The sequence below is a fragment of the Salmo salar genome, chromosome 08, assembly GCF_965601325.2.
Source record: "Salmo salar chromosome 08, fSalSal1, whole genome shotgun sequence".
NCBI classification, from domain to species: Eukaryota; Metazoa; Chordata; class Actinopteri; order Salmoniformes; family Salmonidae; genus Salmo; species Salmo salar.
In genome coordinates, this window is record NC_138298.1 from 10,048,022 (window position 1) to 10,072,355 (window position 24,334).

General features: G+C 42.2%; 2 protein-coding genes and 1 long non-coding RNA gene across 5 annotated transcripts in view; 1 reads left to right on the forward strand and 2 right to left on the reverse strand.

Moving 5' to 3' along the window:
* Positions 1–1,470: 1,470 nt before the first annotated feature.
* Positions 1,471–11,705, reverse strand: LOC106609955 (uncharacterized). 2 transcript variants are annotated; one of them, XM_014209022.3, is made up of 2 exons: positions 11,574–11,705; positions 1,471–2,672 (listed from the first exon to the last, which is right to left on the reverse strand). In XM_014209022.3, exons 1-2 carry the CDS (start codon positions 11,651–11,653, stop codon positions 1,970–1,972), a joined length of 783 nt encoding a protein of 260 aa, XP_014064497.1. In that variant the 5' UTR covers positions 11,654–11,705; the 3' UTR covers positions 1,471–1,969. The 2 variants fall into 2 exon arrangements, with proteins under 2 accessions (XP_014064497.1, XP_014064498.1); XM_014209023.3 differs by lacking the exon at positions 11,574–11,705 and adding an exon at positions 6,063–6,392.
* Positions 11,706–12,842: 1,137 nt separating this feature from the next.
* LOC106609956 (uncharacterized) overlaps positions 12,843–24,334 on the forward strand; it is a 30,339-nt gene continuing 18,847 nt past the window's right edge. Inside the window, exons 1-2 of the mRNA XM_014209025.3 lie at positions 12,843–13,247; positions 22,687–23,001. Of these exons, the coding sequence (XP_014064500.1) occupies positions 13,134–13,247; positions 22,687–23,001 (429 nt within the window). The 5' untranslated portion in view covers positions 12,843–13,133. The remainder of the gene's footprint in view (positions 13,248–22,686; positions 23,002–24,334) is intronic.
* On the reverse strand, positions 16,608–22,827 carry LOC145881513 (uncharacterized). 2 transcript variants are annotated; one of them, XR_014393052.1, is made up of 3 exons: positions 22,719–22,827; positions 20,217–20,306; positions 16,608–17,639 (listed from the first exon to the last, which is right to left on the reverse strand). It is a non-coding gene; the product is annotated as an uncharacterized LOC145881513 (long non-coding RNA). The 2 variants fall into 2 exon arrangements; XR_014393051.1 differs by lacking the exon at positions 22,719–22,827 and adding an exon at positions 21,434–22,688.

Consider the following 24,334-nt stretch of genomic DNA (forward strand, 5'->3'; position numbering starts at 1 on the left):
CGTGCTGGTGAGCACTGGTGTCCTTTGTCCTCATGCTGCTCCTCACTGCACGACACAGCTCTGTTCACAACAGAGTAAATAACAATCCATCCATTTAATATGTACAGTAAGATGAATAAACAAGTGATACCTGGCAAGCTCAGTGAGCAGGTGCTTTTAAATCAATATAGAAACAAAAACTGCATCACCCGCTTCCCACAATCCACTGGAGGTGGTATGTTTGATCTATATTAGGTAACTTATGAGTGGCCGTGTGTCCGAGTGAGGATAAGAACAGTCGTTCTGTTGTCTGTAAAGCCAATTGTCTGTCCCAATGTTTATTCAACAACAACAAAAAAATCACACAAAAAAGGTGTTACTGACCTTTGACCTTTTTGTTGAAGCGCTTCTGCACCTCCCTGTTCTCTCTGGACTCCTTAGCCTCCTCGGAGCACCACACCTCTAAGGAGCGTTTCTGCTCTCTAGCCAACTGCTTGTGGAATTGTCAGACCAAGCAGACATGGCACCCAGGCTAACTCAACACCATCTACACTACAAGTACATTTACATTTGATATTTTAGTCATTTAGCAGACGCTCTTATCAAGAGCAACTTACAATCAATGCAGAGAGTGCTAGGAGTCAGTCAGCCAAGGTGCCCTAGTAAAAAATAAAAACCGGAGCTTCTTAACAGTCATTCAGATAGTGGCTGGTTGTCACTGTGTCGTAAACCATTGAATCATGGCCATTGTTCCAGGTAGCTAGGCTATAGAAAGAAACTGACTCCACTCGGTCACTGGCATTTGCTGTGGCATGAATCAGTACACATGAACCAATAGATCTTTTTCTGTTACACATCTGACATCTTCGACAGATAAGACAGCATAGCAGCTAGAGATGACCTCTGATAGACGCTGACCTAACGCAACAGATATGACCCCGCTGCCTCCTGCAATGTTTGATGAGTTATAAAATGTACATACCTGGTTGATGCGCCACCTTAGCTCCCCTTTGCTCCTCCTGTCCCTCTCCATCAATGAAGAACCCTCCTCCAAAGTCGACTGTTTTTTGCGACTTTAGCCGAGGTGCCACCCCGCTCTCTTGCCAATGGTCTACTAGCCAGTCGGGGATTGCCTCAGCATCAGAGCCCGCTGTCTGTTCCGCTCGATCTTAGCTTTCATTGCAGTTTTTGGCTTTGGACTCCAAAAGAGAAGCGTCATTCACTGGTGTGTAGAAGCTCCAATAGATCCATCCCAAAAAGCAGGAGCTAAGTGTGTGTGCTTACATTGTGACTGATGCCGGAGTGTGTTGCAACTGATCCAAAAAAGTAACCCTGTGCTGCCTCTTCTTTCAATCTTTCTCTAATCAAAGCAAAAGTTTAAATCCACTTTCATCAATAATTCTATATTTTCCTAAACTCGATCCATAACTTTATTCGTATCGCCAGTTCCTATGCCCATTCATCATTAAGTGATCACAAACACAAGTTACAAACATTTAAAGCATTTATTTAACAATGACAAATTGTAGCTTATATTTCCAATGGACAGTTTCTTACAGAAAGGAATACGTTTTCAATGAAACTACATAAACGTTTCATGTAGAAACTACCAATCTGAAGTATATGTACTGGACTGAACAGAAATGTGGAAGTGTGCTATAGGTATCCTATAGAATACTCTCTGGCTGTGGTCTGATTATCTTCTCTTCTAACAGAAGTTTGCACTCACTCCATTACATTAATGTAATCATGGGTAGGGAGAAGTTTAAACCCTATTTTACACCAGTCCATTCCTTTTACATCCATGAGGGGGAGTAAATGAGTGCAGAATAAGGGTACAAAATTGGAACATATTCCCATTTTCTCTGTCACACACTAAAACGATGTGAGGGTGCGCGCACACACACACACACACACACACACACACACACACACACACACACACACACACACAGTATATTGCTGCTGACAGTATCCCTGTGCAAGTCACTCAGTTCAAATTGACCTGTTCTCTCTTCCTCTGCATTGCATAATTCTTCATTGACCTTTTAGGAGGCACTAGGGTGTTACTCAGCCCTACTCTCCTCTTCCTAGACTGCTGACCCTCCTCTTCAGGGTCTCCTCCCTGGTTGTGGTGAAAGTTCTGGCGACCCATGTATGAAAAGCCCCCCGCGTTGGGGTCAGCTTGGTCCGATCCGGGATCGTCACCCGCAGGGGGGTCATACTCATTGGGAATGATGGAGCTCTGGAGGTCGCTGTCATGGGCAAACTTGCATTTGATCCCGAACCTGCAGCGTCCGTCCTTCCTGTACGCCACGCACATCCTCTTGCCTCCTATCTGGGAGGGCCGGGCCAGCAGAGTGAGAGGGACGTGCTTCTGCAAGACGTTGAGCTTCTGGTCGGCTTGCGCCTTAAAGGGGTTGGCGAATACGCCACTCTTGGATGAGGCCCCGAGGGGTGGAGGGGGGAGTTTGTGGGAGAGGGAACTAGAGGATGCGGGGAGGAGAGGGGTCCGGGACTCAGAGGGGGGTGCCATACAGGCAGGAGGAGGGCATTTAGGTTTTAGTTGAGATACGGGGTCCCCCTCTTCCTCTGGGTTGAAGTCACAGTCTGACTCGCTGGAGGCTGACCCGGACTCTAGGAGGAAATTGCGGCTCTTCTTCTGGGTCTCTCCATCCACCTTGCTCTCAGTCCTTCAAATAAACAACATGTAGAAATGATCTGGTATACTAGCTGTAGTGTAAAGATCTTAGCCGAGAATTAACAAAGGATTCAAATATTTTAGCGGTTAACTGTATGGATAAAAGGCAACCTTGTGCTGCCCTCTTCATTGACCTGTCAAAGGCTTTCCATATTTTTGATCACTCACTGCTAATCCAGAGGCTTTCCTCAAAATGGTCTAGACCAGGCTGCATGTAATTGGTTTAAAAATAACTTGACAGAGAGAACTCAATGTGTATCTACTTAACGGTGTTAAATCAGGTTTCCTGGATATTAAAGGTGTCCCGCATTCGTCGATTTTTGGTCCTGTACTTTTTACTCTTTACATTCAATTACAACCTGCACTTAATATGCCACTGATAGTGTTGTGTATTCTATTGCCCCCACGGTTGACCAGGCTCTGTCTGAACAAGTCTACCTTCATTGTATTACAGAAAAACTTGATTGACCTGAAATGAGTAATGAACGCAGGTAAAACTAAACTTCTCTAGAGCGCATAAAAATAACTCTGATGATGCATATGTACTTTGGATGGTGTCCATATCGATCGTGTCCCTGCTTACAAATATCTGGGCGTCTGGATAGATGAGAAGCTGTCTTTTAAAAAGCATATCGACAAATGAGTTCAGCTGCGGAGAATAAAAATGGGCTTCTTCTATAGAAATAGATGCTGTTCCTATCGGTTCTAGACTATGGCGACATCATCTAGAGGAACACAGCTGCCACTTCATTAATGCAGTTAGATGCAGCTTATCATAGCGCACTGCACTTTATAACGGCCGACAATTTTAGGACTCATCACTGCATCCTCTACCAGAAAGTTGGTTGGCCCTCGTTTGATGTCACGTAGGTTGATACATCGCTATGTTTTCATTTATAAAGCCCTTTTACAAAAAAGTCCCACTGTACCTAACATCTTTACTAAACTTTAGACATACGAGTTACCACACCTGGTCTCAGGGATGGTTAACTCTGGAAATTCCTTTGGTCTCTACTGAGTTATGGAAATCAGCTTTTAGTTTTCTTGCACCTTATTTGTGGAACAATCTTCTAAATGTTCTTAAAATAATGTTTTGGTGACTCTAGGGCAATTCAGAAAGCTGATTTAGGACCTTATTACTGATGAACGTGTTTTTCTTTCTGCTTGCATTTTGTATTTATATTTTGACGCGTGTATTTTCTGTAATGTATGCAATTCGAGAAAAAGAGATCTTGGTGTCAATATGACTCTCTGAAAAAATAAAATGTTAAATTAAATAAAACTGACTGATATTATCTCATAGAACAAAAACATATAAAAATCTCCTAAACCTGTGTGAACCTCAGACCTTATTTTCTGCATTTATCCACAAACCCTATTCTTTCCCCATAGGAATGGCTGAACGAAAGAGGTAAAGTTGGTTTTATATTCACACATTCAACAGATGTTCAACAGACATTCGCCAAAAGCCATTTAAAATTGTACAAATCAATAACTAATTAAGCGTTTGTCACAGAAACATCAAACTAGATATGGTTTATTCTATAAATGTCTAGCATACTTTTACAACTTTTCTTTTGAGTAAACATTCCAGTTTTGATTTGATAGAAATACATAAAATCTATAAGATGCCATTTAAAGCAGTATAAATCAATAACTAATTCACTGTTTGTCACAGAAACATCAAACTACGCATGATTTATTCTATAAATGTCTAGCATACTTTTACAACTTTTGTTTTAAGTAAAAATTCAGTCTAGAGGGCATGTGGTCAAAGTTCTAACGAGTCTGTTATACCCTATTAGAAGGGGCCTGGCATAAAATTCTGCATCTTCAGTCATATTAAATTAGATTACAGGAAAAAACTACAGGATGAAGGGGTCAGGTCTGACTAACAAAGACATGTGGATGGATCAAGAGGACCAAGACAACCAAGGGGATCAACATGGACATTCCACAGTGGAGGTAAGGAAAACTAAGAGTGAACCATAACATACTCCACCGTTCAAAAGTTTAAGGTCACTTAGAAATGTCCTTGTTTTTGAAAGAAAAGCACATTTCTTGTCCATTAAAATAACATAAAATTGATCAGAATTACAGTGTAGACATTGTTAATGTTGTAAATGACTATTGTAGCTGGAAACGGCTGATTTTTTATGGAATATCTACACAGGCATACAGAGGTGCATTATCAGCAACCATCCCTCCTGTGTTACAATGGCACGTTGTTAGCTAATCCAAGATTATCATTTTGAAATACTAATTGATCATTAGAAAACCCTTTTGTCATTATGTTAGCACGGCTGAAAACTGTTGTACTGATTAAAGAAGAAATAAAACTGGCCTTCTTTAGACTAGTTGAGTATCTGGAGCATCAGCATTTGTGGGTTCGATTACAGGCTCAAAATGGCCAGAAACAAAGAACTTTCTTCTGAAATTCATCAGTCTATTCTTGTTCTGAGAAATGAAGGCTATTCCGTGCGCGAAATTGGCAAGAAACTGAAGATCTCGTACAACGCTGTGTACTACTCCCTTCACAGAACAGCGCAAACTGGCTCTAACCAGAATAGAAAGAGGAGTGGGAGGCCCCGGTGCACAAATGGGCAAGAACATTTTTGTGTGTCTAGTTTGAGAAAAAGACACCTCACAAGTCCTCAACTGGCAGCTTCATTAAATAGTACCAGCAAAACATGGCGACTCCGGGATGCTGGCCTTCTAGGCAGAGTTACAAAGAAAAAGCCATATCTCAGACTGGCCAATAAAAGTAAAAGATTAAGATGGGCAAAAGAACACAAGACACTGGACAGAGGAACTCTGCCTAGAAGGCCAGCATCCCGGAGTCGCCTCTTCACTGTTGACGTTGAGACTGGTGTTTTGTGTGTACTATTTAATGAAGCTGCCCTCTATCAAATCAAAACTGGAATTTTTCATTTAAAAAAAAAAGATGGTAAAAGTATGCTAGACAGTTATAGAATAAATCATACCTAGTTTGATGTTTGTGACAAACGGTGAATTAGTTATTGATTTATACAGCTTTAAATTACATTTCATAGATTATGTATTTCTATCAAATCAAAACTGGAATTTGTATTCAAAACAAAGGTTGCAAAAGTATGCTAGACATTTATAGAAATACATCATCCAGTTTGATGGTTCTGTGACAAACGGTGAATTAGTTAATGATTTTTACATTTGTAAATGGCTTTTGGCGAATTTCTGAATGTCAATGTGTGAATATAAAACCAACTTTACCTCGGTCTGAGAGGTAACTAATTCCCGGGTTTTAGGACTACAACTTGGCGAGCTCTATGGAACACACGTCTATCTTTTCAATTATTCTTCCACAAAGTTTGCTCAATTCTATTCCTGAATTGTAACTTACTTCTTGTTTCCAATATCCCCGTCGCTGTCAGAATCAGAGGACACGCCATAGCCAACGAGAAAATTCATGTCAGCTTGCTGCTAGCCTTACGTTAGCTAGCTAGTATCTATATTTTTCCGTCTCTTCGTCCTTCTTTCGCTTTAATCCAGTCACACAAATTGCGGTCTTCGTCTTATGTTTGATTGAACTAGCAGTTATACTCCGTATGAAGATGTTTGTTGTAGTTCTGTTGTTGGTGTAGCTACAATTTGCTTATTCAAAGGAAAGTGTAAGCGACACAACAACAAAAAAGCACCTCTGGGTCACCGAATTTCGAAAATCTTCAAAATAAAAGTTCCCTGCGTACTACTACTTCTTATTCGATTAGGTTTAACGGCGGTTGGCATCCAGTAAATGTTGCATTACCGCCACCTACTAGACTGGAGTACAACTCCCTTGTACTTTATTTGAAAAAACACACAAAGAAATAACACCACCCTAATCCACTATTTAAATCTATTTAGTCCTACCTCAGGCCAACAACCTGAAAGTAAGGGACACCACCACTTAAGACACCGTGTAACTCTTCTGACGTCTCTGAAGTCTCGCGCACCCAAATACCTCTCTGCAGCTGCCACCACAACCTCCATTTTCTGCAACTTAAGTTCCGTCCCTGCAGTCCAGTTGATAACCATTGCTATAAAAAAAATGTAATCCAATCTTACTAAAAGATATATCACTTGTTGTCCTATCCCTCTTTACTAGTGCAGATCTACTACTCAAACCACTCCTCTCAGGATCCCTTGACCCGACTTCCTCTACTTTCTTTACTGCCTCAGCATATGATAACTTCTGCACTACTCTAAACCAGGAAACCTAAACTTGCCTCTCTCTCACGGGACATTTCTGATCCCCAGCCCCATGGGCACCCCTTCAATTAACACATACCACTACTTTCCCCAATGCTACACATTCCTTTGTCTCATGTCCTTCTGCACACTTCTCACACCTAGGAACCTCCCTCCCATACACTGCTGCCACATGTCCATAAGCTTGACACCTGTAACAACATAATGTATTTGGCACAAAAGCTCGTACAGGATAACTTATATATCCTAAAATCACTTTGTTGGGCAAAGACTGGTTTGGGATGCGTTGGACCGCAGAGTGAAGGAAAAGCAGCCAACAAGTGCTCAGCATATGTGGGAACTGATTCAAGACTGTTGGAAAAGCATTCCAGATGAAGCTGGATGAGAGAATGCCAAGAGTGTACAAAGCTGTCATCAAGGCAAAGGGTTGCTACTTTGAAGAATCTCAAATATAAATTATATTTTGATTTGTTTAACACTTTTTTGGTTACTACATGATTCCATATGTGTTATTTCATAGTTTTGATGTCTTCACAAATAGTAAAAATAAAGAAAAACCCTTGAATGAGTAGGTGTGTCCAAACTTTTGACTGGTACTGTACACACGCACACTCATCACCACACACACACCCACCCACCACTAAATTGATGTGCACCTTGATCTTGTAAAATCTCATTTGGAGGATCACATTGTATTTATGTGCTTCTTGTTCTTTTGTTAGCCAACAGCTACAGAATTTCTGTTCTGGGAGTATTGATGTTCTGCCTAAGCTATTTAGAATAGCAAGCAATTGGTGTCTTTTAAAATATTTAATGATATCTGTGAATTTAAAAGCACCTTGGACGGCCATAGCTATAAACATGAAAAAAGAAAGTAATGTGCTCGCAATAGTATTCCATTGAGTGTTAAAATAATGGACTCCATAAAGCAGTATGAGAAGGAAATGGAGGGCATTCTTCACGCACAAAATAAATATCTGTCTATACAGTATTTGGCATTACATGGAAAGGTTGTGGACATTGTTCTGAAATATGTGTTTTCTAATCATTGTGGGAATTTCAAAGCTCAGGTAGATGATGATAATGATAATGCATGGGACTTAGTGCTTTTCAAAGGACCCAAAGTCACTTTACAATTATAGAAAAAGACAAATAACAAAATAGGAGTCAAAACAAAACATCAGACTATACAAAACATGAATAAAGACAGGGGTGGGCTCAAAGAAGGCAAAGAGTGATGTATGAGTGTATGGGATTTGGATACGAACCCGGTTTAGGGTAAGGGGCAGGATTGGGGTAAGGATACGAACCCGATTGTGTGGGTAAAGGGTAAGTTAAGGGTTTGGTTTTGGTGCGGCTCAGTATGGTGAAGAGAGGAGAAGATGGAAGTAGTTATGTGTGTTTGTTCACTTAAGCAGTCCTATTTGGAGATAACATCAATGAATTCAGTCACAACAGTATGAGATTTTGTATGAATTATCAGAAAAAAAGATTCTTGCATTAATGTTATGTAAGAATGTGTATATATCAGGTTCATTGAGTATAATGGTGACTCCAGGCACTGAGACTTTCGAACAACTAGAAAATAGCTGCCCATCCTCACCCACAGTCTATCTGCACTGACTATCTGCACTGACTATCTGCACTATATGCACTATAGCCTTGGTTTCTCAAACGATTGCGTCGCCTGGTTCACCAACTACTTCTCTGACAGAGTTCAGTGTGTCAAATCGGAGGGCCTACTGTCTGGACCTCTGGCAGTCTCTACGGGGGTACCACAGGGTTCAATTCTTGGGCCAACTCTTTTCTCTGTATACATAAATGATGTCGCTCTTGCTGCTGGTGAATCTCTGATCCACCTCTACGCAGACGACACCATTCTGTACACTTCTGGCCCTTCTTTGGACAGTGTGTTAACAACCCTCCAGACGAGCTTCAATGCCATTCAACTCTCCTTCCGTGGTCTCAACTGCTCCTAAACACAAGTAAAACTAAATGCATGCTCTTCAACCGATCGCTGCCTGCACCTGCCCGCCTGTCCAGCATCACTTCTCTGGACGGTTCTAACTTAGAATTTGTGGACAACTACAAATACCTAGGTGTCTGGTTAGACTGTAAACTCTCCTTCCAGACTCACATCAATCATCTCCAATCCAAAGTGAAATCTGGAATTGGCTTCCTATTTCGCAACAAAGCATCCTTCACTCATGCTGCCAAACATACCCTCGTAAAACTGACCATCCTACCAATCCTCGACTTCGGCGATGTCATTTACAAAATAGCTTCCAATACCCTACTCAACAAGCTGGATGCAGTCTATCACAGTGTCATCCGTTTTGTCACCAAAGCCCCATATACTACCCACCACTGCGACCTGTACGCTCTCGTTGGCTGGCCTTCGCTTCATAATCGTCGCCAAACACATTGGCTCCAGGTCATCTACAAGACCCTGCTAGGTAAAGTCCCCCCTTATCTCCGCTCACTGGTCACCATAGCAGCACCCACCTGTAGCACGCGCTCCAGCAGGTATATCTCTCTGGTCACCCCTAAAGCCAACTCCTCCTTTGGTCGTCTCTCCTTCCAGTTCTCTGCTGCCAATGACTGGAACGAACTACAAAAATCTCTGAAACTGGAAACACTTATCTCCCTCACTAGCTTTAAGCACCAGCTGTCAGAGCAGCTCACAGATCACTGCACCTGTACATAGCCCATCTATAATTTAGCCCAAAATACTACCTCTTCCCCTACTGTATTTATTTATTTTATTTATTTTGCTCCTTTGCATCATATTATTTATATTTTATCTCTGAACGTTCTTCAAACTACAAATCTACCATTCCAGTGTTTTTCTTGCTATACCATGGCATTTTTTTTGCCTTTACCTCCCTTATCTCACATCATTTGCTCACATTGTATATAGTCTTATTTTTTTTTTTCTACTGCATCATTGATTGTATGTTGTTTTACTCCATGTGTAACTCTGTGTTTTTGTATGTTGTCGAACTGCTTTGCTTTATCTTGGCCAGGTCGCAATTGTAAATGAGAACTTGTTCTCAACTTGCCTACCTGGTTAAATAAAGGTGAAATAAATAAATAAAATAAAATAAAATATGCCACTCAGGGGTCTCTACCCACACACTCACACACCAGCACACCCACCCACCACTAAAGCCTGTATTTATATTTGATTGATTAGGAATATTTTGAGGAAGTGTTATGGTGGTGTTATTGCTGCGGCGTCTCAAGAGGAACAAACTACGATATTGCAATGTTTTTCTCGTTTTGCAAGCAAATGTATATTTAAGGGGTTATGCGAAGCACAGATGTTCGCTTCAGCTAGCCAAGTTCTGGTAGGTGCAAACCGAACCTCATATTAGGGCTCCTTTATGCTGCTGCCATGTTGATTGTTATTATTATTTATCCTGCTACCAGTCACTTTCTCCTTACCCTTGCCTACATGTACCTATCTACCTTAACCACGCCAGTGTCCCTGGTACTGACCCTGCATATAGCTTACTTTCTCATCTTTTTCTTGTTTCTTGTGTGTTTCATTTTTTGTTGTTGACTTTATACTATTTGTTATTGAATACTGCATTGTTGGGAAAGAGCTAGCAAGTCAGCATTTCACTGTACTTGTGCACGTGACAATAAAACTTGAAACTCATTTGAAACTTGTGTAATTGTTGATGATCAATTTGATTAATTAACGTCATTGTAATATTTTATGAATAAAGTATACTTTTTTGGACCAAATTTACTTGCATCTCTCTTGACTTTCTGAATAAACTTATTGTATGTTGTATTTTTGTCTAAAGTGTCCACCAGAAGGACGATTGTAAGATATTTGTCTTTTGCATTATACAGTATTTTGGTATGACAATATACTATATGCATCCTATGTCACTGTGCTATATTTGAACCGTATCGTGTCCAGGCACCCCATTTTAGCTGTTCGACCAGCTAAAAGTCCAGCAACACTTCTTATGACATAGCTTTTTGTTCAAACTCACACTATTGAGTGTTTTCCACCCCACTTTAGCTGAGACAGGTAGTAGACAGTCCAATACAGTGTATTGCATAGGAGGCTATGAAGGGGGCAGAGTAAAAAGCTAGCAACAGTCCGTAGGACATAGTACCCTTGCAAAATGAAACATATTTGGTTAGTAGAGACCCAACTGAGTCTTTTGGTGAGACAGGTAGTAAACTTTTTCCTCTAAAGTCAAATATGTATTCCAGTGAATTGCTATTTTCTGTTGCATGGGTAAAATAGTCATAAGTTTAGATTTTTCCATGATGTAGTTTTACATTTGAAACATAATTTTAACATTATGCACTATGCAAAACGGAAGTTTTTTTTTGTTTTGATTTCGTATCATACGCATAGCGTTTTACTGCAGACGTTTGAAGGCAAAAGCGGAACGCTGTAACTCTTAATGTTGCTGGCGGGACGCTAAATGTTGCTGAAACGACGCTAATAAGGAACGTGTCCGTATAGTAACGTTAAGTAGCCAAGGTTATTAGCTGACCTTCAACTGAGGGAATTCAGCAGAGTTCTCTGACACATTTTTACAACTCATCCAAACTCTGAAAAATAATTACATGGGCAAATGTTACCAAACATGATAATAATAGGCCTGCATTACGGTAGGCAGCTAATTATTACCTTGGAAGGTCACTGTCTCTGCGCTGAATAACGGGGCGTAGTTTTGGCTTAACTGCGTTGGGGAAAAGAAAGGCGTCCATATAAGCCAAAATGGCTTCACTGTTTGTGAAGTGGACACTATGTCACCCGGAGTATCGAAGTGGTATTGCACTTTGGAACATACCTGAATGATGCAAGTCTAGACAAATCTGACATTTTGGAAGGAATAAAACGTCTGACATTTTAGTTAATACATTTAATCCTCAAAATTTCCCATTGAACTGGTTTAGCGTGATTTTAACTTAAGAATTACACTGAAATAAAACACCTCAAGGTGTTATCTTTCACACTCAAGGCCTCAAGACAATATATGTATTTTCTATTTTTGAACCTTTATTTAACTCGGCAAGTCAGTTAAGAACAAATCTTATTTACAATGACGGCCTATATAAAATCGATTTCACCCTTGGCCTACCAAAACTACCTAGTCAACTGTTACATTATTAAAAACTATTTATCACCTATAATTTCAAAAATGATTTGTTTCTGGGTGTAGGTTATTAATGCGAACGCATTCTAGATGTTTACAGACTCTGTGCCCTCGTTATTTCTCTAATGCATTGATACAACAGGCTTCCTCTATCCCCGCGATCGACAACAATGTTACTAATCCCGTCCCGGCAGCAGTATAGAACGTTCCGGGAAAGGGAAAAGAAAAACGCGCACTCAACGGTTCAGAAATGTTGTTATTTTTTAAGCCTATGCATATTAGCCTATGATAAATCTTGTGAGACATGAGGCCCTATGCTATGGTTATAAACCCACTTTCCTGTCAATTGACAATAAATAACTATAGAGCCACACAATAACCAAGTAATAACGACTACTTGATCATCAAATCAGCTGAGTTATTCATTTAGGCAGTAAACTGTGACGGACCTTCCTCTGATGTAGCTTATGCCTAGTTAAATAAAGGTTAAAGAAACATTTTAAAATGTAAATGTCGCGTTCATGTGCAAGTCGGAACTAGGAAACTCGGAAATGCCAGACTTGCTAACTGGTTGAACGCGGGACGCGTATAACTACAACCAATTAGCAAGTCTGACATTTCCGAGTTTCCTGGTCCCGACTACCGCGTCAATGCATCACTAGTCTTGATGAATAGATTCGTCATTCTGTCAGGCTAATTCGTTTAAACTCTTCATGAATAAATAATAGTTTACCATCGTGCGACTCCTCCCATTCCCACGCCTCCGCTTTAGTTCTCCCGTTAAATTCCACATGCCTGCCTGACATAAGCCTACCGGGGGAAGGGGAGGTGTGGCACTAGACAAGGATATTTAATACTGCAACATAGTAACACAACGGGTAAAGTTGTGGAGGTAAGGGAAGGAATTCGTACACAGAAAGGTATTGAATTAACGGGCTTGGTTGAAGCCCGAGAAAGGGCGGAGACGCGCTTCTTGATGGCTGTCTGACTTTTAGCACTATGAAACAGGAAAACTAGCAGGCATAAGGGAAAGTAAAAAAAAAGAAAACGTTATTGCTATTCGGTGCCAGTCTGTTGCTTCTCTACTGAATATGGCAGGGACACGTACAAGAAGAGGGGCTGGTTTGGAACAGTCCCGAACTGCGAGGGCAGCTGCTCTTGCTGACGAGTTGCACCATGAATGCACTTTTTTATTGGAACTTTATGTAAGTATTTTGTCTAGTGTTAACTAGTGTTAAGTTTGGACAGGCTATTTCATTCTGCTGCATTCTGCTTCGCAGTTATTAACCTGTTATTAGGCCTACTGGTTGCTTGACAAAACATGTTATTTAGCCAGTAGCCTAGCCTATGAAAGGGATATGGAAGATTGGGATATGGAAATGTCTTGATGCACATGGATTGCGATAATGGACATTTATTGATGGATTGAGGGGGGTGTGTGTGTGTGTGTGTGTGTGTGTGTGTGTGTGTGTGTGTGTGTGTGTGTGTGTGTGGCATCCGATCCAGGAGTGGGGGTCCAGGAATGTAACTAGATAAGGAGGGGGTGAATATGTGAATACTCATGCACGCCCCATATAACAAGAATGACAGAGGTGGGATTTTTTTCTGGCGCACATGTCGATGTCCGGACATGCACGTTTTTTCCATGTGCATCGCGTTCTCACTCAATGAATGAACTATGTAAAGGACGGGGTGCGAATGATGAAATTCTTCTTGGTTTTCCGCCAAATAGCCAGATACAATATATCCTCTCTTTCATACGCACACACCTCAACCTGCATAGACTCAGCCCCCTTCCTCTTTTGCTGGGAGGCAGGGAGCGGTTAGGAATGTAACCTTTATCTATCAGCCAACTAATTATAAGACAATGCTTTTGAATCTCCACCCCGGCAGGCAGCCTAGTGGTTGGAGCGTTGGGCCATTAACCGAAAGATATATGGATCAAATCCCCGAGCTGGCAAGATAAAAATCGGTCGTTCTGCCCACTGTTCCCCGGGCGCCAAAGACGCGGATGTCAATTAAGGCAGCCCCCGCATTCTGATTCAGAGGGGTTGGGTTAAATGCCGAAGACACATTTCAGTTGAAGGCATTCAGTTGTACAACTGACTAGGTATTCCCCCAGTGGCGGTTCTAGCTGGTATGGCTCCCTGGGTGAACCCCCACTTCAACCTGAGGTCAACCTACCCCCGCCCCCTCTCCATCTCGTACTTCTGAGTGGGAGACCTTCCCAGGCAGTAGCCTGCCTAGCTCACAAACTAGAATCAGGGCGTCCACTCCGACAAGGTTAATTGACCCACAGGCCCACGCGGTGACATGATATCATTGATGTGATGTGCAAATGAGAGATATAAAATTATATTTTTTAAATATTTTTTATTATTTTTCAACAAAAAAAAATATATATATTTGTGCAGGCACCCCATGCCGCCCCCGGCAAGATGCCGCCCTGGGCGGCTGCTCATGTCACCTATGCCTAAATTCATCACTGCCCCTTTCCCAATAGCCTGCAAAATATTAGGCAATAAGGTATCTGCTAAGGTTATAGTGAAACTGTGAAAGTGAAAGTGAAACTAAAACTAACTAATCATTAAAAAAAGTATTTAGTAAACCGAAATAAAATAATTATCAAACCCAATTGAAAAATGTTGGACGTACTGCCAAGTTCTCTAAAATAACATTGGAGGTGGCTTATGGTAGAGAAATGAACATTAAATTCTCTGGCAACAACTCTGGTGGAAATTCCTGTAGTCAACATGCCAATTGCACGCTCCCTCAAAATTGTGGCATTGTGTTGTGTGACAAAACTATTTATTTCAACTCATGAAACATGGAACAAACACTTTACATGTTGCGTTTCGGGTTTTCACATTTTTCTTATGGGAGTTTCAAGCTTTTCAATCTGACGGTTCACATTGAAATTGAATTCATAATTGAAAGGTAGACTCGGCAAGATGACATTGACACAAACAACACCAGATTTTCCAACAGCAAGGCTCAAATCAACATGACAGTGTTGCCATTGATTATAAAATATTTTCTTCGTAATGATGAAATAAACATGTATTTAACCCCCATATCACACAAACTGAAATCATAATATAATATTGTGTTTACACATTGTACAATCACTTAGTGAGAGAGAGCCTCAATTATCCCATTTATTTTGTATATCCACTGTACACATAAATCACAGCAAATTGGTTCTTGTTTTTGGTCACATGGGTCAAACAAAAACACCCTAATGATTGGTTGACAATAGAGCCTTCAGAATGCAGTCAATGGCTGCAGGATGAACTTGGTGAAGAGCAACTGCAGCAACTTGCAGTCGATTGTAGTCAAAACTTCATGCCCTTTGATCACATGATTTTTGTAAAGTTTATGCAGTCGACAGGTAGGCTGAAGTCAGACATTTTTTTACCTCAGAATGCAACACAATTTGAAAGGCGGTGACCAACGATTGTCACCAACTTGACAAAAACGATCCGCTCAAACGTGTCCATTGAGATGAGCATGATGCAAGATTATGCTCGTACACAGTCACACATAGTATCTGCGTATTGGCACAGGTGCGCTTCACGCTGCTACGTGGTAGCTACGGGACCAAAACAGCAGAGATGTTTCGCCTCACTCTTCAGTGCTCCTGGTTGTTGCAATAATGTTTACTGTTTACTTCGTGCATCTATGTTATCTCACTGAGTCTACCTTTAAACCTAACCTAACCTATCCTAACCTATGACCTAACCCATCACCTTAGGGCATATCCATCTTAACGGACCCATGAGCACCAACATGTAAAGTTCATAGGAGCATGTCAAATTGGGTGTCAAATGAAAGCCAAGAGTATATATTTTTTAAATTAAGGCAAATATACATTTTCATCCTAAAAATTAGGACCCACTTCTGGTCAAATAGCTGGAAAAGGGGTCTTAAACAGCGTCTAGCATCTTTAAAAGGGTATTAGAAATACACCAATCTACTGTGCTGTACTGTGACATAGAGCGTCTATGATTGGTTCAGATTTGGTCTGGTCCGGAAAAAACAAGCGTGTTCTTGTTTGGGGGCGGAAACAAATAAAATAAACAAGGTTATATACAGGGGGTACTGGTACAGAGTCAATGTGCGGGGGCACAGGTTAGTTGAGGTAATTTATGTAATATGTACATGTAGGTAAAGCTAAAGTGACTATGCATAGATAATAAACAGAGAGTAGCAGCAGCGTAAAAATTAGGTGGGGGGGGGGGTGTCAATGCAAATAGTCCAGGTAGCCATTTTGTTACCTATTCAGGAGTCTTATGGCTTGGTGGTAGAAGCTGTTATGAAGCCTTTTGGACCTAGACTTGGTGCTCCGGTACCGCTTGCCGTGCGGTAGCAGAGAGAACACTCTATGACTAGGGTGGCTGGAGTCTTTGACAATTTTTAGGGCCTTCCTTTGACACCGCCTGGTATAGAGGTCCTGGATGGCAGGAACCTTGGCCCCAGTGATGTACTGGGCCGTACGCACTACCCTCTGTAGTGCCTTGCGGTCGGAGGCCGAGCAGTTGCCATACCAGGCGGTGATGCAACCAGTCAGGATGCTCTCGATGGTGCAGCTGTATAACTTTGAGGATCTGAGGACCCATGCAAAATCTTTTCAGTCTCCTGAGGGGGAATAAGCGTTGGCGTGCCCTCTTCACAACTGTCTTGGTGTGTTTGGACCATGACAGTTCATTGGTGATGTGGACATCAAGGAACTTGATCCTCTCAACCTGCTCCACTACAGCCCCGTCAATGAGAATGGGGGCGTGTTCAGGCCTCACTTTCCTGTAGTTCACTATCTCCTAATATTAAACAGAGTTTTTGGAAAATGTTGTTAAACAACTGAGGGAGATTTTATTGTAATTCTGCTACCAAACTTTGCATCTGCACGGTTATTCCAGTAAATTTGTTTTTGTGAAATTCTTTGTAAATTGTTCAAACTAGTCCTTGTGAGTAGAATCGTATGGTTTGTTAAACTTTGAAATCAATGTTTTGTTTGGCATACATTTTAAAGAGAAAAATCTGAGTCAAAGCATTATTCCGTTACCATGGAATTGCCCCTTATATAAGGGCACAAGGCAAGACCAAATTTCAGACACAGGAGGCAAAATCAAATCAAATCAAATTTATTTATATAGCCCTTCGTACATCAGCTGATATCTCAAAGTGCTGTACAGAAACCCAGCCTAAAACGCCAAACAGCAAGCAATGCATGTGAAAGAAGCACGGTGGCTAGGAAAAACTCCCTAGGAAAAACTCCCTAGAAAGGCCAAAACCTAGGAAGAAACCTAGAGAGGAACCAGGCTATGAGGGGTGCCCAGTCCTCTTCTGGCTGTGCCGGGTGGATATTATAACAGAACATGGTCAAGATGTTAAAATGTTCATAAATGACCAGCATGGTCAAATAATAATAATCATAGTAGTTGTCGAGGGTGCAACAAGCACGTCCGGTGAACAGGTCAGGGTTCCATAGCCGCAGGCAGAACAGTTGAAACTGGAGCAGCAGCACGGCCAGGTGGACTGGGGAGAGCAAGGAGTCATCATGCCAGGTAGTCCTGAGGCATGGTCCTAGGGCTCAGGTCCTCCGAGAGAAAGAAAGAAAGAGAGAAAGAGAGAATTAGAGAGAGCATATTTAAATTCACACAGGACACAGGATAAGACAAGAGAAATACTCCAGATGTAACAGACTGACCCTAGCCCCCCGACACATAAACTACTGCAGCATAAATACTGGAGGCTGAGACAGGAGGGATCAGAAGACACTGTGGCCCCATCCGATGATACCCCCGGACAGGGCCAAACAGGCAGGATATAACCCCACCCACTTTGCCAAAGCACAGCCCCCACACCACTAGAGGGATGTCTCCAACCACCAACTTATCGTCCTAAGACAAGGCCGAGTATAGCCCACAAAGATCTCCGCCACGGCACAACCCAGACAGGAAGACCACGTCAGTGACTCAACCCACTCAAGTGACGCACCCCTCCCATGGACGGCATGGAAGAACACCAGTAAGCCAGTGACTCAGCCCCTGTAATAGGGTTAGAGGCAGAGAATCCCAGTGGAGAGAGGGGAACCGGCAAGGCAGAGACAGCAAGGGCGGTTCGTTGCTCCAGCCTTTCCGTTCACCTTCACACTCCTGGGCCAGACTATACTTAATCATAGGACCTACTGAAGAGATAAGTCTTCAGTAAAGACTTAAAGGTTGAGACTGAGTCTGCGTCTCTCACATGGGTAGGCAGACCATTCCATAAAAATGGAGCTCTATACGAGAAAGCCCTACCTCCAGTCGTTTGCTTAGAAATTCTAGGGACAATTAGGAGGCCTGCGTCTTGTGACCGTTGCGTACGTGTAGGTATGTACGGCAGGACCAAATCGGAAAGATAGGTAGGAGCAAGCCCATGTAATGCATTGTAGGTTAGCAGTAAAACCTTGAAATCAGCCCTTGCCTTAACAGGAAGCCAGTGTAGGGAGGCTCGCACTGGAGTAACATGAACACATGTTTTGGTTCTAGTCAGGATTCTAGCAGCCGTATTTAGCACTAACTGAAGTTTGTTTAGTGCTTTATCCGGGTAGCCGCAAAGTAGAGCATTCAGTAGTCCATTCTAGAAGTAACTAAAGCATGGATGAATTTTTCTGCATCATTTTTGGACATAAAGTTTCTGATTTTTGCAATGTTACGTAGATGGAAAAAGGCTGTCCTTGAAACAGTCTTGATATGTTCTTCAAAAGAGAGATCAGGGTCCAGAGTAACGCCAAGGTCCTTCACAGTTTTATTTGAGACGACTGTACAACCATCCAGATTAATTGTCAGATTCAACAGAAGATCTCTTTGTTTCTTGGGACCTAGAACAAGCATCTCTGTTTTGTCCGAGTTTAAAAGTAGAAAGTTTGCAGCCATCCACTTCTTTATGTCTGAAACACAGGCTTCTAGCGAAGGCAATTTTGGGGCTTCACCATGTTTCATTGAAATGTACAGCTGTGTGTCGTCCACATAGCAGTGAAATTTAACATTATGTTTTCGAATGACATCCCCAAGAGGTAAAATATATAGTGAAAACAATAGTGGTCCTAAAACGGAACCTTGAGGAACACCGAAATTTACAATTGATTTGTCAGAGGACAAACCATTCACAGAGACAAACTGATATCTTTCCGACAGATAAGATCTAAACCAGGCCAGAACTTGTCCATGTAGACCAATTTGGGTTTCCAATCTCTCCAAAAGAATGTGGTGATCGATGGTATCAAAAGCGGCACTAAGATCTAGGAGCACGAGGACAGATGCAGAGCCTCAGTCTGACGTCATTAAAAGGTAATTTACCACCTTCACAAGTGCAGTCTCAGTGCTATGATGGGGTCTAAAACCAGACTGAAGCGTTTCGTATACATTGTTTGTCTTCAGGAAGGCAGTGAGTTGCTGCGCAACAGCTTTTTCAATTTTTTTTGAGAGGAATGGAAGATTCGATATAGGCCGATAGTTTTTTATAATTTCTGGGTCAAGATTCGGCTTTTTCAAGAGAGGCTTTATTACTGCCACTTTTAGTGAGCTTGGTACACATCCGGTGGATAGAGAGCCGTTTATTATGTTCAACATAGGAGGGCCAAGCACAGGAAACAGCTCTTTCAGTAGTTTAGTTGGAATAGGGTCCAGTATGCAGCTTGAGGGTTTAGAGGCCATGATTATTTTCATCATTGTGTCAAGAGATATAGTACTAAAACACTTTAGTATCTCCCTTGATCCTAGGTCCTGGCAGAGTTGTGCAGACTCAGGACAATGGAGTTTTGGAGGAATACGCAGATTTAAAGAGGAGTCCGTAATTTGCTTTCTAATGATCATGATCTTTTCTTCAAAGAAGTTCATACATTTATTACTGCTGAAGTGAAAGCCATCCTCCATTTGCGAATGCTGCTTTTTAGTTAGCTTTGCGACAGTATCAAAAAGACATTTCGGATTGTTCTTATTTTCCTCAATTAAGTTGGAAAAATAGGATGATCGAGCAGCAGTGAGGGCTCTTCGATACTGCACGGTACTATGGTTGAGCTCAACCAAAGGCAGATGGTTGAGCTCCAATATTTATTATACCAAAAGGGGTAGGCAAAAAGCAGGTCGGGAACAGGAGAGAGTTCATAAACCAGGTCAGAGTCCAAACAGTACCAGGCGATAGGCAGGCTCGAGGTCAGGCAGGCGGATACGGCGTCCGGACAGGCAAGGGTCAAAACCAGGAGGGCTAGGAAAAGACAGAGACTGGGAAAAATAGGAGCTGGTTAACTAGGCAAAACGAGACGAACTGGCACAGAGAGACAGGAAACACAGGGATAAATACACCGGGGGCTAATGGGGAAAACAGGAGACACTTAGAGGTGGGTGGAGACAATCACAAAGACAGGTGAAACAGATCAGGGTGTGACACTTTATGCATTTCTTCCCCACAGTTACAAGAAGTTGCATCCCAAAAAACACTAAAACTATACAACACATACATGTCTCCTAGTCTCCCACACATAGGCTTCTTTCTGTCACTAACACTAAAACTATACAACACATACATGTCTCCTAGTCTCCCACACATAGGCTTCTTTCTGTCACTAACACTAAAACTATACAACACATACATGTCTCCTAGCCTCCCACACATAGGCTTCTTTCTGTCAGTAACACTAAAACTATACAACACATACATGTCTCCTAGTCTCCCACACATAGGCTTCTTTCTGTCACTAACACTAAAACTATACAACACATACATGTCTCCTAGCCTCCCACACATAGGCTTCTTTCTGTCAGTAACACTAAAATTATACAACACGTACATGTCTCCTAGTCTCCCACACATAGGCTTCTTTCTGTCACTAACACTAAAACTATACAACACATACATGTCTCCTAGTCTCCCACACATAGGCTTCTTTCTGTCACTAACACTAAAACTATACAACACATACATGTCTCCTAGTCTCCCACACATAGGCTTCTTTCTGTCACTAACACTAAAACTATACAACACATACATGTCTCCTAGTCTCCCACACATAGGCTTCTTTCTGTCACTAACACTAAAACAAAATATACATGTTTTTATAAAACAAGTAAGGTTTATGTAAAAACGAAGTAAACTGAATTTAAAACACAAATCTTAAAACTAATATAAATAAAAACGAATATAAAAACACAAAACTATAATAATCTTGGTTTAGGTAGATCACTCAACATAATACACACATGCGGTTTACGTAAATTCACTCAAGACATAGCCCACACATTTGCTAATGATTTTCAACTGATCTATTACCACGTAGTCATTACTCATAATAATGTGTTGAAATAGATCATGACAGTTAGATCAAGAGCTTGCTGTCTCCGGTTTGCCTTACCTTTGCCCCTCCCTCTAGACAGGTCAATCTATACAATATAGGCCTATCCCTCAAAGTTCATAACTCACTCCACTGCTCCCTGTCTAGTAGCCTTTTACAAACCAATATACACATTTACTTGACCGTTGCTCTTGTATAAGCAGGGCTGCCTTGTCGATGTTACACGGTAATCATTCTACCACACAGGCACAGAATAATTTTCATGGGGGTCAGAATGTTAGCACCTTGGCATAATGTCGTGACTGGGGGTGAAGTACTTGCCCATTTTCCCATGATAGTCTAGGAATCACAGCTCACTCACTATTCTCTGATCTAGATGCAATAGAATATAATAACTTCCTACCACACACACACACACACACACACACACACACACACACACACACACACACACACACACACACACACACACACACACACACACACACACACACACACCTGTGATGTCACACATCCTGCCTGTTTTTCCCCCTGGAGGGAAGTTGGGGAAGGTTGGTTCTGGTAGTTGAACCAGCCATCCCTTTGAACCACTAACCCCCTCTGTTAGGGCGGATGTTGTCCTAACCGCAATAGGGTTCAAACATTTGCCAGTTGTTGCTCATCAAGGAAAATTGCTAGACTATCATCGGAAAATGGGCAAACATGCTCTTTACTGGACAGTCTCTTAGGTCAGCTCTTTTGTACTTCCTCGAAGATTCCACATGCAGTTTGGTTTAAATACTAACTCGGAATGAGTGACTTATTCATATATGCATTCCTCATGGCCACAGCTTCCCATTACTACGGTGTCCATATTCGGACAGACTCAGGAGCAGTTAAACGTGGTGTCCATGGTGGTATTGCAAAATACGAAAAAGTGGTGTCTTTGAAACGCTTTCCCAAATTTGTTAAGTCTGTACTTTATATTTTATGAACAAAATACAGTAGTGGCATTCATTAAGCTGTAAACCTTTGTCAATGCCTCATCTCTTTTAGAGAACTGGATTAGCAGTGCTGCCTTTGAGTTGCATCAGCACATTGAGTTTGGTTGTGCTCTATTTGTTGTGTTATGCCTGACTTTGGTCATTTGTGGTGATTCCTTTGCAGTGTAACAGTTTCGTTGTGCAAAAAAAAACATACGTTTTTCTCCACTCACTGTCATGGAAATGTACTTTTAAACACTGCTAATGTGTTTTTTCTTTACATGACATCACCCTCTTCTTTCTCTCCACCTCCATACTCTCTCCATCCCTCCTCCTCACTCCCCATTTCAGAGAAAAAAGGAGGCGTTCTCCGAGGAACTCACCGTCGGCGGGGAGCGCCTGGTGACCGTGCCGCTGCTCTCCTCCCAGCTCTCACCGAATGACAGGTTGTGGCGCCTCTACTCCGCCCTGCAACAGTGCCGGAACCTCCTGGAGCGTGCCATTGGCCTGGAAGAGGGGGTGGGAAACGACGGGGACAGGGTCCAATACGAAAGCCAGAAGAAAACAGTGAGGGACCGGCTGGGGCACCTGCTAGCGAGCACACGGCTCCTCCTGGAGGACGGAGCTGGAACTGCAGCCTTCACTCCTGATCCGAAGAATACTGAGGTACAGAATTACTGGTGTATAGTAAAGTTGCCCCTAGACACTAATCTGGGGTCAGTTTTCAATTTCCCCCACAAAAGTTTAAGGTTAAGATGCAGTACCTACTGGAAACCCTCAGTTAACCCAGCAGGCCTCATTTCAGTACTTGAATACCTATAAAATCCTTCCTCCTTCCTCCTTACTTGGAAGTCATCCTTGATCTGACATGGCTGGTGTGGTGAACATAATGTAGTGTAAACCCTAAGGCTACGGGCCAAAACATGTTGGTTTTAACAGTAACAAAGCATTTTATACACTGACACTGTCTTCCAAGAGAATTGCTGAATTTCCTCTTCCCTTCAGTTTGCTCCTCAATTCATGCACCTTGGTTGCAGAGCAAGGTTCATTTCCCTTTTTAGTGTAAACCAGGGCCACGTATAGAAGACAGATATGACTGGGGGAAACATTTTGCTTTCAGATATCCCTAATATTTCAGATCACTGATGAGTTCAAGGAGGAGAGGAAGAAATTAGGCTTTTGTTATTAAGAACTTATGATAAGCTTATAAACTGTTTATGTAAGGACAATACTTTTTAGTTTAAACAAACAGATTATATTATATTGTTTATTAATCATAGTTGCTTAATAATTATTTATATACGATTAGGTCAAATCAGTTGTTTATATTTACTGTATACAGTTGAAGTCGGAAGTTTGCATACACCTTAGCCAAATACATTTAAACTTAGTTTTTCACAATTCCTGACATTTAATCCTAGTAAAAATTCCCTGTCTGGGGGCCTCCCACAGTGCTAGCTGTGCCACCAGAGATTCTGGGATCGAGCCCAGGCTCTGTCGCAGCCGGCCGCGACCGGGAGGCCCAGCCCCCAAAAAAATTTTTGGGGGGGCACATGGGGAGTTGGGCAGAGTCAGGATGGAGACCTGAGCCATCTCCCCGTGCTTATTACGGGGAGCGACGGATCAAGAGCGCACCGTGCTATGCGGAAGAGCGCACGGTCTCGCCCATCCACACGCACAGTCCGGTACGGGTGATACCAGCCCCGTACCGGACTAGAGTGGGCATCCAGCCAGGGAGAAGTATGCCTGCGCAATACATCTGGCCACCAGTGCGTCCCCTGGGCCCAGGCTACCCTGTGCCTGCGCTACACACGGCAGCCATCTTGCCTCAGCACAGCCCAGTTCGCCCTGTGCCAGCACTCCTCCCGTGCCGGGCTACAGTAACAATCCAGCCAGGACGGGTTGTGCAGGCTGTGCGCTCCAGACCTCCAGTGCGTGTTCAAGACCCGGTGTATCCTGTTCCTGCTCCTCGCACTAGCCCTGAGGTGCGTGTCCCTAG